This window comes from Hirundo rustica, chromosome Z, assembly GCF_015227805.2.
Source record: "Hirundo rustica isolate bHirRus1 chromosome Z, bHirRus1.pri.v3, whole genome shotgun sequence".
Lineage (NCBI taxonomy): Eukaryota > Metazoa > Chordata > Aves > Passeriformes > Hirundinidae > Hirundo > Hirundo rustica.
The window spans coordinates 84509495-84522856 of NC_053488.1; the positions used below are offsets into that span (position 1 = coordinate 84509495).

The following is a 13362-nucleotide window of genomic DNA, read 5'->3' on the forward strand; positions in this document are numbered from 1 at the left end:
GAGAAACACGCCAAGATAAAGCCTTGCATTTAAAATGCTTTTAGCATTTTCAGTTGTTAAAATGAGTTCCCTATTTTTATCATGAATTACAAAATAATTAAAAAATAAAAATAAAAATCCTGCTTTTGTGGTTTTATGCAGTATAGACTTCCTTGAGCCTTTCAAGAATGTTTTCCAATAAAGTCTGCAGGACTCAGATTTATATCCTCATTCACTGACAGTTTAATTACTTTCATTGTAGGAGAAAGTATTTAATCACATACAGTCAGAAAAAACAGCCCCTTAAATACAGGCTTTTGGGCCCATGATCCCCCAATTTTAAATTCAATGAAGGAGAACAAAACATGCACACTGTGATCCATTTCCTGATGGAGAACACTTGATATTATCAAAACATACAGAGTTCCACAGCTGACACACACATTTTTCTAAACCATTGGTAAAATCCTTCCAGCATTTTAAGCCCATGAAATGAGGATTCAGTGCGCTCTGGTTATGATCTAAAGGCAGTGCAGGCCAATGAACTGTACAAAGACCATTGCTGTAATGCTGTGCTAATTAACATATTAAAAATAGTCCATCTAAAATGCTGCTTGAATTACACAAGTATTTTAACTTAGTTCTCAACTATTACAACATTAAAGGTAACTCATCATTGTGATTCTCAGCAACACATATGTACTAATGATCCCTTATAAAAAGAAGGAAGTGGGGGAAAGATGGGAATTCTCGGCCACTCATCATGGCAATTCAGCAGAAGTAAGTCTAGTGAAGTCATAAAAAACAGTTGTTAAATGTCAATTGTTATATATTAAAGCTGACTAGAAGCACCAGCTGGCCTTTTTTCCCAACTGGTATCTAATTCCCTCAGACAAGGCAGGTAACAAATCCAGAAATGGAACTTTTAGCCAGTTTTAACCAGAATGTGCAACAGCATCAAAGAAACCCCTAAAGCAGTGGCAACTCAAATGCAGTCAAGTATCAATAATCAGCATATTAGAAAACTGTGTTTCAAAACGAACAAATTGTGTTAGGAGCGTGAAAGAGAACCTGGGCCTACCTCGGGCCTATTACACAGCGACATCCATTCGTTGTGAAACAACAGACACAGCGAGTGTGTGCATTACGTATATATTTTATAAAAGAGCAATGTCTTCTACAAGACCTTCCAAGAGTGGGGAATAGCCAGAACACTACAAAAAACTGCTGTAACAAGAGTGGCTATTTGTGCGCTCGCTTTACGCAGCTTACATTCGAATGTTTACAGAGGCCAGCACTCAGACAGGACTCTCCACTAACAAACAAATCTGGAATACATCAATTGTACAGGTAAATCAGCCAAAATTAAGCAATAGCTATGCTCTTCTCAGGCTTAAGAAAGCATGCAATAGGTTTCCCCCTCCTGCCACCCCTTGCTCAGATTTCCACATCACAGTACCAGTAGAAGCACGGTAGAAGGGAACTGGGGCACAGGTAACAGGGCTGGATTTTATCACAGACTGTTTATCAATATTCTGCAAACGGAAAAGCAGCCTTCTTTAAGCACCAAGAAGGCAGAGAAGATACAGGCATGAATTAAAAAATAATTAAGTGACTTAAGACATCAAAAATTCAAGAAATAGCACTGTACATATACAAACAAAATTAACATTCAATACTGTAGAGCTCATTTAAAAATGGCAGCAAAATGGACAATATTTTACAATATGCACATTTATTTGAAGTGGGGAACTAATGCTCCACAGGCGGAAATGATCATACAAATAATAGTGCCACTGTTGGCCCATTCTGGTACTTCTTACAATTTAATGGAAACACTTTAAAAAATAATCTGGTATGTACATGTCTTCTGGATACCAAACGGCTTCTTCAGAACAGAAAGAACTACGGTTCCCTCCCTCCCCTTTTAGCCAGACAATATTGCCAGAGATTGTGCTCACATCTAAAGCACATAATCTTGCTTTAAATTCAGTGCTATTTTCTTTCAGAAAGATCACAAATTGTACTCTCAGGTAACAAAAGCATTTATGTTACAAACATTCAAAAATGGAAGCTTATGATTCTGGCAGACAATGTTGCGTATTAAATACAAACCAGCCAGCAATTACTGAACATAAAAAACTTATTCAATCATAAAAAAATACTATAATTCATCACCACAGACTTTGTACAGAGTTATAAATAATAAATAGCATAACACAGTAGATTACAAACGGATTTATTTTGCCCCGTTTTAGTCTTTAAAAAGTAAAATATCTGTTCTTACCTCAGACTGACCAAGGTACTGTATCAAGACTACTCAGAGCTCAAAGAGAACTCCCTCACCAAGCAATTTGCAGAGCTCGTATCCAAATCCAAAGCTTTTCCTTAGGAACAGAACATTTGCTGAGCTGTTCGCTCTGCTCATGACCAACAAAGGGACAAACTCTGCCCAGAGCAGCTGCAAAGGCTCTCACCTCGGCTGCCCCCAGCACCTCCACACCTCAGAAAGGAACACTAAGGGAAGCAGCACCGCCGCCGACAGACTTGGGTAAGCACTCTATAAACAAGCTGTACACAAAGGACTTTCCCCACCCACCCCTCTGGTTTACATTCCATAATTTTGTAACAATGTCCCCTAAGGCACAAAAATACTTATGACCTCAATGCCACAGGAGACATCGATGGTGCCATACATGGTTCTCCTACACAGTAGTTTAATTAACTTAGTTATCTGCACTGTATGTCTTCGATCGAGGTGTGGATTAATTTTTCCTGGCCAAATCTTGCTGAATAATGACCTTACTTCAAACAATATCTAGGACAAATGTCCTGGGAAGAGAACGATGCAGCTAATTTAATCATGTTTGTAGAGTATTATTTTTTCTTCACCAATGGCAAAAGTGACAGTCATTAGTTATTTTGCTGTGGGGTTTTTAGTTTAATGTAATAGAGTGAGATTTCCACACCCAATGTGGTCTTCTGTAAATGAATTCATAAAAATGACTAGCAGCACTAAGAAAATAAAATATTTTTTTCTCCCTTCCATAAAGGAATTTGAAGCTAGTGACTAAAAAAAAAACCACCAAGAATAATTTTACTCAATAGTAGAAGTGCCAGAGAATAAATTAGTATTTTCAAATACTTCCAAACCAAGTTATTTCCCTAGACAGAGTGACCATGATAATGATAGAAGTACATTCCTAAAAATTGCAACACTAATAGGTAGATACCTTTTCCCGGAATCAAAAAGTGTACGCAAGTTCCTGGAAGCAAAAGTTAGTATAATATCAGCAGACATCTTGTTTAAAAAATAAATTCGCAAAACCAGATATTAATATGGTCTACAATGTCCATTAAATGGATAAATTAAAAAAAAAAAAAAAAAAATCACTGGAAAGTAGCCAAGGATTACAGTAACAACAGTTTTTCCTTTTAATAAACCTCATATGAATGGTTCAAGAGTTCATTTCTCTGTACGAGGGTACAGGAGGGGGACAGCACAGCCAGACACTGACTCAGGACTTGGTAAAGTCACTTGGGTGAGAAGTCATCCATCAGAATGAACGAGGAGCAGGAGTTGGAGCAGGTCACTGGAGACTCCGTGGCGATGCTGCCTTTAGTCAGGGAATCAGAGGAAGAGCCAACACTGCTGCTACTCCCGTCGAGAATATCAGAGGACAGGCTGGGGAAAGGGAAAAAGGTCCTTTAGTGCAGGGGCACGAGGCTCTGAACAAAGCTGACGTGCTTCCTGCTTGGACAGGAGTTGTAGGAGACCTATACTACCACTCAGTCTTTACTGCAAGACTGGCAGCCCTGAAAACTCCTTGTTTTCTGTAGCATGTTAGAGATATTCATGCTCCTCACGGGAATGGGGAGCAGAATTATTGGGTTTTTTTAACATGCAGAATAAATTATGAAGCTGAATTTAATCAGATGTAGAAAGGAGAGGACAACAAGTAAGTATAAAACCATAAAAGCTTATAGTAAAGGAAAAATAATGAATTAATCAGCAATGCAGCAAAGATGTCATTAATTAGCTGGTATGCTCTTTAACACAGCACTACTCAAAGCAAGATTGACATCTATTTTTCCTCACAGAATTCCTGTGTTTGGAGTTTGAAGTCTAGATACAAGATCCCACAGGGCACATAAATTGATGCTCTTGCAATTCAGGGGGAAGCAACATAGAAAAAACCATCCAGGCAGTTTCAAGTCTGTAGGTAAATTGAAATTATAGTAATAACAGCTGATATTTTTGAATACTTAGTATCTGACTCAACAGAAAAATATTTTCGTATTTTATGCTTGCAATAAAGAAAGGTAACTCTGAAAATCATGAATTTAGGGGCAAAAACCATTAAATACTCACACACATTTTGTAAGTATGTAGCAAAGTGCCACAGATACTGTATGACCACTGCCTACAACATATTGTAATGATGAAGCTAATTAACTTTGCTTATGAATCAGCAGGGATTTTGTAACAATTACATTCAGTGTAAAAGCTTTGATACACAAAATCTAGGGTAGCGCCTGTTCAGGAAGAATTGATCAAAGGCGAAGGACCACTGTCACAGGACACTACCACAGGACAGCTCCCATTAATACACGTCCACAAGATACACACGAAGTATTTTTTTCCTGGAAAAAAACAAACTAGAAAGTTTGCAATAAATGCACATTCCCTGTTCTGGCATTTCAGGGCACATGAAATATTTTACCATGAACTGAGATCTGTCAGATGTGTAACATCTGGAGAAAGCATGTTGGTTGTTCCTTGGAAAAGTCTCTTTGGCTGACTTTCAGTCTCCATTTCACCTAAGGAAAACAGTGTAAATAATGAAACTCACTTGAGTCTCTGGAATATCCATTTAATATTTGTCTGCTATAACAGAGAGGTTTAACCTACAACACTCCAAGGTTGCATTTGTAACATAAGTTCTCCAATTCAGCCAACCAAGCACCAGGCTAGGACATTAATTTGATGATAGCTGTTGTTAGACCATCCACTCCATCCCTAGCTGAAACTTCAGCAGTATCTGAGGGGCTACAATGATCGCAAAGACATAAAACTTGCTACTTGTACTACAATCAGACAAAATAATCTAAAGCAAACTAATTACCAAGACTTAGTTTTAAGTAAACAGCTGAGATGAGGTAACTGACATAAGTCAAAATATGAAGTTTAAAGTTGTGATTATGAAAATGACAGCTGGGTTCAGTTTCACCCTCCCCTGTACAACAAATTCTGATGCATGGGTATACTTTTACAGAAAAGCTGAATGGAATAAATCTGTCATGTGAAAGCATTTCCACTTACTCATCATGTATCAGACTGTCTTTGTACCTGTAACCATCTACAGACATTAAGAGATTAAATATGATGGGGAGAATTCATATAATCTGCTTAGTATAATCTGCCGTGAGAATGAGCTGGCTCACTAATAGCTGCTCTACAACAGACATTTGAAAATACCATGAACTTAAAACCCCAAAAACCTCTCACCTACAGTATATTTTCATTCTTACTTTGGAAAAAAAAAGCATGAAGTGGTAATAATTTTTCTGGCTTTGACCTACACTTTGCAGTAGTTGCAGCATCAGTTTGAAAACCTGACAGAAGTTAAGCATTACAGCAAACCAGTCTATACATTATGCAATAGAATCACACTGCTACATTTTATAGAAGACTGGCAACTTCCAAAATTTTCACTTCCTTCGGCCCACAGGGATACATTCCTGTGTTAAGGCAAGGAATAATTGCTTCCAGCAAGCAGAACAGACAAAAAACATTTATAAAATACTCGGTCTTGCAGAAAAATGAACAAAACACCAACTTAGGTAACACTTTAAATTTCAGAGACAAATCTGTAGTGCTACAACACATTGCAGAGTCCGCCAGTATTAATTCCCTGTGGTGCTGAAAAGTTCTTCAATTCATGGCTTTCCTTCTCCTATTATAAATCTACAGCTAAAATTCAGAAAAAAAGAGGACCACATATCTAGGAAAAGAAAGTAAGTTCATTTAAATTGGTTAGATATTTCAAAATTAGGCAGCATTTTGAAAATTCCTTGATATTTCAAGTAAGAAAAGGAAAACTCATATCTCCACTTTGTAAAAGATGCTCCATGGGAGTACATGGATTTGGTGAAGAAAGGCCTGTCTCTCTACCTGCACTGTTTTTACAATTTGTATAAAGTGTAAGTGTGGATATTTACTCCTTATTGATCATTTAGCTTAATAAACTTTTGTTCCATTTTAGTGCCTTTAAAATTCACAGAAAATAAAAGTCAGGAGAAAACTGACACCTATGAGAAAATTTGTCTCTCTCCTTTGTCAAATCAATATCAGTTAGACAATGTTCTTTAACTGACAGAACAAGCAGCACTAAAAAAAAAAAAAAAAAAAAAAAACAGCCAAGCAACAAACAGTAACTTCTCAAAGCCTGAATGTAAGTCTTGTACAATAAAAGGACATTTTTGATGCAGTTAGGAACAGCTAAGTTAAAAAGAAAAAAAAAAAAAAAGGCAGAAAGGGTAAGTACAGCTAAAGGCACATATTAAGAATATCTCATTCTTACAGTTCTACTATGGAGATTTCTTTGGGGATGTTACTTGAAGACCTCTAACATGGAACAGTTCCAGGAAAGAATGCATCTTCCCCCTTCAGGAGGAAAGGGCACTGACCTATTCAATTTCTCTAAACACCCACCTTCTGAACTTTCAGAGTGAAAACAAACATCCAGTACTAAGTTTAGAAGATACTGCATGATAAGCAACATTCCTAACATGATCTGAAGGGTGTGCACTGTTCAGCGGTACTTGCAGGAATGTTATGAACATTCGTAAGCTCTGACATTTAATTTGATGTATAATAAAGTTTGCTTCTGTCAAACAGTAGCTGTTTTTTAAGTTATTTATTCCTGTGTTTTAGACTAGCTACTTTACATTGTATTTTTGAGTTATGCCTGGCAAATTCCATTTCACTGTGGATACAAATGCATTATACTTACAGAATAACAAAAAAATAGATCCAGCTGGAAAACTACATCCATATTAAAACATCTGCTAAGGTAAATACACATACCTTTTCTTTTGATGGGGCCAAGAACACTAGGCCTGATACAGTTGATTGGACTTTGACTTCTCCTGCTGAAAAGAGAATACTGAGAGTCAGGCCTGTACAGTTCCAATTTGCATCAAATCAACACAACCACAGCATATGAAGCAGTCTTCAAAATTTTCTTGCACAACTGGAATTCTTGTGGATTCTATATACATAGATAATACAGGCTGCCTATTAGAGCAGACAATCTGCCACACAAAGTTGTAACAGATTTCCTAAGGTTTTCTCCTTCCTGTAGTGAGTCACAGCCCCATTTCAACCCTTTTCTAATTTTTGTAGTGTATTTACATAAAACTAATCTGCAGACAAAGTTAATTTGAAAGACCTGAGAACTTCCCCTCAAGTTACCAATTCTAGTTTAAAGTTGGCACATACTCGATAAAGAGCACACACACACAGAGCTGCCACTGGTAAAGGTTGAACTTTTAGAGCATTTTTATGTCGCAATGCTTCAGCAGCTGTAAAACTGAAGTCTCTTTTAATGCCTTAACAGCAACTTTAATTAACCTTTGGCTTAAATGCCAGTATTAGCACAACAGAAACTCATTACTTACTTGCAGAATCGCCTTGTTGGGCTGGGAATAGGGCTTGGAGGTAATCCATTACTGCTCACAAACATTTGCAATGATGGTGAAAAACATTGCTGCAAGAAGTTCAGATGAAGACAGGTCAGACTCTCCTTTAAAACACTCAGATGTTACACCCCACCCTTCAAAACAAACATCCCTTCTTCTATTCCCTTTTTATTCTTAAAGAAAAGCTAGCAACAGATTACGCAGATTATCAAACATAATCTTACAAGTATTAGAATTTAACTTACAAAAACATACTGGCTCATGCAATTCTGCTCAGATTAAGCTAAAATAGAAACCCACAAGAGAAGTAAAATTGATATAGACCCTGTTCTCTAAACAAGAAAATTGTTTTGCTTCTTTGTCACGTTTAGAAACAGTAGCAAACTACTCAGGACTTAAAGGGGCTTATTAATCAAGCTGAGTTCACTCAAAATACCTCTGACCTCAAAACTGACAGTATTTCAGAATAAAATGGGATGTTTAGCTCTGTGATTCTGCAGCTAATTCAATCTTAGCCCATGAATGCTTCTAGCTAAACACAAAAATCCTTCTGTCAAGTTATCTGCTAGTGCTTTACAGTCAGAATTCCAAAGGTACAGGAACAGCTGCCAGCAAAAGTGTTTTCCCAGGAACACATTTACCCAGCACCCATACACTGCTGTTACATGCACCAATCTGGTAGAACCACACAGATTGCTCCCTTTTTGTACAAAAGCAGAATCACACAAGAGGGTGCAAAATAAGATCAAGTAGCCCATCTTTAAACCCAGGTGCCAGCTTCTCTGTGCTACATTTCAGTTTTCCACTCCTCACTGGAAAATTAGTTTATCTAACATCCACATCTTTTTCTGGCATCTGCCACCAGTTTCCACTATAAGCTCAACACATCCAAGCGCTCCTTCCAAGTGCATTTGTGCCTTCCTTTCCATAACTGATGGACACATTTTCATCTCTCACCACACAGATTTGCAGTCTAATTTTGGTGCTTCTTCCCCAAAATCCTCTCCCTTCTGCACCTGGAGATCCTGTCCATGATTATTTTCATGACTTCTTCCAGCTTCCCTAGAACCCAACCCACCTGAACACTGCACAAACAGCATTAACCAAAAACATCCTTAAACTCTGCAGGCTCCCAGATGGCAATAATTTCTTAGAAATCAACAGAATAGGGATTTAGCTATTCTAGTGCTTGTTTGGTTGTGTTGTTCAGTGCTTTTTTAAACTACGGAACAATTTGTGAAGTTACACATCTTGACAGTTCGGCTTGGTCTAGAATTCTGAAATATTGTCTCAGGTTGGTATTTCACTTATCCTACCTTTCCTATTCCTCTTGTAGGTGAAGGTGCAGGTGAAACTGGAATGAAGTCTATTCTCTTTGGGGAAAAAGATTTCTCAGACTTGTCCAAGTCATTGTCGCTCTGCGAATACAAAGTTTCAGACTTAACATGGGCAAGGACATCACCTTGAAATCCAAGGCACAACCTTCTAATGGAAAGTAGCACAACCTTCTAACGCACAAAGTAGCTAAAGTAGATAAGCTTAAGTTCTTCTTAAATTATTTTCACAGTTAATTCCTCTCTTCCCTTAAATTTATCATTTCAGTGTAAAAGTAGAATTAAATAGGAAACATCTATAAAAAGATTACCAGGCTCAAGCTTTCCTCCCATGACTGGCTTATCTGCATTGCTGTCTGCACTTCCCTAGAATACAAAAAACCCCATCAGTAGCTACAAAAGAGGATAACTCTGGCTATTTTATCACCTTCCTTCAGTAATATTCACCTTTCATGTGCTGCTTCTCTGTTCATTAAATCCACTCCTTCTTCCTGCAAGAGATAAACGTTGTAAGTTTTCCCATAACATTTGATTCATCACAGGTACTTCAACTAATACTCGTGATTCCATTACTTGCCATCAGGATTGAAATATGAACAGCAGAACCACTACAGAAAGACAGGACAGCCACCAGTCCCAGATCATTGCTTCTCTGAAATACTTCTAAAATGCAAGGTAGCTTAAACACAACAAGCCTTGCAAGGCCACTTCCCTGTTGAAATTAAGTCTTAAGATACATTCCATTTTCTTTAGTACTTGAAAAACTGAATAGGGAAGAAACCCCCACTGTGCAAGTACTTCAATATCATATAGCACTTTTCATTCTGCTACAGAATACACAGATAGAAACTCCACTTACCCTTCTGATCTGATGAAGTCGGCTGCTAGGAATACGAATAGGAGATGATGACAAGAACTGGGAAAAAAAGTGACAGCCACAATGATTAAATCGCACATTACTGCTTGCATACACACTATTTACCGCCAGCTACTTTCTTAGGGAGCTCAAAATAGAGAACTCCCTGAGAATGCGTAGAGCTGCACAACTACATGTGGATGACTCAAACAATGTTGCAAAAAAGCAAACACCAACCTTCAAGAGAAAAGACTTGTTTTACCACTCACAAATTCCTTGTTTCACTCAACAAGTGGCACGGATCTGACTTGCAGGCAGACACTGCTCAGCATCTCAAGTACACAAATAGCTACAGATGCCACTTAGACAAGGGAGATACTACAAATGAAACTGCGATTGCTACACAATCCCCCACTGCCCAAGATATGACAAACTCCTGGAGGGCACCTTACTCAACCAGCTGCCGATTGTAAAGGAGCAATCTCAGTGCTTCAACTCTGTCTCGAACAACACTCCCTGAAGCTTAACTTCGGCAGTTTTTCAGTTGTGTGTAATTTCATGCATCTCATTCCTTTGGAACTCTAACATCACATATAAATGGGCCAACGGTCCCTACTCAGGATGGCCGTGTGCCCAGTGTCACACCTGCTGACGAGCTCAAAAGTTCTGAATTCTTAAGAAATCTCACAACAAAAGTCTTTTGAACTAAAAATCCCTGTCACCTTTCCTGAACAAAAGACATAAAGGAAACTTATGTCGGGACTTTAAGGTTTTGAGAAAAGCAATATTTAACCTTCACTACCCTCAAACAAGACAGAAAAATTGCAGTGGAAGGAGCACATAAATCTCTCACTTGACAAGGAGACAGCAGAAAAAAAGAAATGCAACATCTTTGAAAAGTTAAACAACTGCAGTAGTGTACACTACCAGACTTATAACAGAGAGCAACAAATAAATTCCTCTTCTTTCAGTGATTTTCTGAGGTCTAGTGCTCTGCCTTTGCAATAAAAAGGCACTATGTCAAACAGGTCAACAAAGAACTGCGACTCCCTCGACCATTTTCACAACAGAGTAAAATACCCTTTCAAGACTTTTAATTCTGACAGAATCTTACTCTTCTAACACAATCGGGCTTAAGTTAACTTTAAAACTGCACTTAATATGGGGAGTCACATACAATGTCAATTACTCTTGTCTTCTTGGGGACACAAAGTCAACACACCAGTATTATTTCATTATAGGCTGCAGTTGAAAAAGTGCTTATTCTGCAGGTTGGAAGCTTACTAGGATACTCGGTGCAAATACAAATCAAGTTTAACTTCATTTCTCTACTCCAATTACTCCTCGGTGTGTGTAAACATGACATGCTTAAGATTCCTCACCATTCCATGACGGCTCATAACTGTTGTGCTGTTCCTGCGAGTCCGCAACACATAAGGCTGAAACACCTGGGAGTTGTCACTGCAGGGGGAGAAAACAAAGTTTTGTGAACAGCTTTCTTGGGCACGCTTTACTTAAAGCTCCATAGTGCTGTGACATGCGCTGCAGCGTCCAGAGCGCTGAAAACATCATTTTATTTGAACAGGAGCACTGCTGGGAGCGCGGCGAGCACCTTCCGTAAGCCGAGGGGGGACAAGGGGGCAGCGGCGGCCCCGGCCCCGCGGGGCAAGGGACACGATGCACAGGCCGCTGAGGGAGCGCCGGGCCTGGCCGAGGCCCGCGGGGCCGGCGGGCAGCGGCGGCCTCAGGGCTCGATGAGCCGAGCCCCCCGGGCCCCTCACCTGAGCCCGTGGATGAGCGGGGCGCTGTTCGACCGCCTCAGGCCGCCGCCGTCGCCCGGGGCCGCGGCGCTCCCCGGCGGCAGTTCCAGGTCCAGCTCCATCTTCTCCTGAGCCATCGCGGCGGCGGCGGCTCCGGCTCCTCCCGCCCCGCCGCGGCGCCCATTCACTGCCGGCGGCCGCCGCGGCTCCTCGGGCCGCCGCTACCCCGGCCCTACAGGCCCCGCGGGCGGCGCCGCGGGCTCAGCCCGGGGGCGCGCCGGGCCCGGCAGGGGGGGAGGCCGCAGCAGCGCCGCATCCCGGGTGCGGCCCGGGGGTGACCAATTCCTTCAGCGGCTGCTGCCCGTACGGCTGCCGCTGCTCACAGTGGGAGTGCTCCCGCGACTCCCGGTGCTTCCCTCGGCGCCGACCGCGATCCGCGCCCGCCGCCACCGCGCGCTGCGCATGCGCGGGGATCGGAGCGCAAGCAGCACCTCCCGTCTCGCAAGGCGCATGCGCGATGGCTCCACACCCCGGCACTGCTTCGGCAGAGGGAGAGCTCCCGACAGCCCCCGGGGGCGCTGCGCGCGCTGATTGGCTGTGGGAGGAGCGTGTGTGTGTTTGAAACGCCGCAACGGTCGCTAGGACGCGCGCGCCGCGGGGGCGTGGCGAGGGCGCGGTCTGGGCAGAGGTGAGGGTTCGAGTCCCAGCCAGGCCACAAACTCGGCGCCTTTATTCCCGTTTTAGTGCGAAAAGGTTTTACAACCATCTTCAGGATTACGCGCTCTCCGAGTTAAGTTCCGCAGGCTTTCCCAGTGTTGTCCCCAGCCTTCCCTAGCTGCTGAAGCACGTACCAAGGCTTTGACTGCAATGAGAGTCTGCTCAGCTTTCAGAAATCTGGCATAAAATTAATTGTGAGATGTGATCCGAGTTCTTGACTGTATACAGGTTTGAGACTGGCCTGGGCAAACCCACTCCAAGTGATCAAAGCATCAAAGTTTGTGCTTACTTTACAGTATTTTTCTGCAATAAGTTGCATCATACATAGTTATGTATGCAGGGGGCTTCAGGGTCTGTCCCTTAAGCCCCGAAAGCACTAAATTTTAAAAGATCTTCATTTTCTCCCGGGATAAAACAGTTCTTTTGCCAGAGTACTAGGTGTTGAAACTGTTTAGATAGAAAAGTTAGGATTTTTCAACATTTCAACTATCTTAATTGGGAACATGGCTAGATTAAATATTCTCTTACTTTATAATGATTGACAATACATGCTTCTAGATAATTTATTAGAATTCTTGTTTCTGTACCTTAATATTTATTATGGTACCTCCTTGCATTTTTTGTTAATCAAGACTGACTCCATTTTTCTATGTTTGGCGACAGGCAGTAATGACACCTTTCTGTGAGGTGATACAGAACTGCAATCTCCTGCAAAGATTGAGAACGTAAATATCTACATAATTTTGCTTAATTTCTAACAATTATGACCAGTCTGATTCACTGGAAAATTAGGATCTGCAGCTGCTAACGGAATATACTGTTAATCACCACTGCCACCATTCTCTAAAAGCAATACGACACTTTTACAGAACCTGCACCATTCTCTTTAGTGCTTCAGCACAAGCATTTCACAGCTTGGAATAGCTTCCATACCTTCATTTTCTGTGGCCATAATTGCCTAAAAGGCAATACAGCTGAAAGTTCCTAGCAAAACTTCTAGCTCTGAACAGAA

General features: G+C 40.8%; 1 protein-coding gene and 1 non-coding gene across 2 annotated transcripts; both read right to left on the minus strand.

The window, feature by feature from the left end:
- Window positions 1-1119: 1119 nt before the first annotated feature.
- LOC120765583 (P2R1A-PPP2R2A-interacting phosphatase regulator 1-like) lies at window positions 1120-12091 on the minus strand. The gene is made up of 10 exons (XM_040090596.2): window positions 11655-12091; window positions 11256-11334; window positions 9877-9933; window positions 9465-9508; window positions 9329-9383; window positions 9000-9101; window positions 7663-7751; window positions 7070-7134; window positions 4704-4800; window positions 1120-3664 (listed from the first exon to the last, which is right to left on the minus strand). Exons 1-10 carry the CDS (start codon window positions 11768-11770, stop codon window positions 3514-3516), a joined length of 855 nt encoding a protein of 284 aa, XP_039946530.1. The 5' UTR covers window positions 11771-12091; the 3' UTR covers window positions 1120-3513.
- LOC120766013 (small nucleolar RNA U109) lies at window positions 3744-3887 on the minus strand. The gene has a single exon (XR_005704555.1). It is a non-coding gene; the product is annotated as a small nucleolar RNA U109 (small nucleolar RNA).
- Window positions 12092-13362: the final 1271 nt, after the last annotated feature.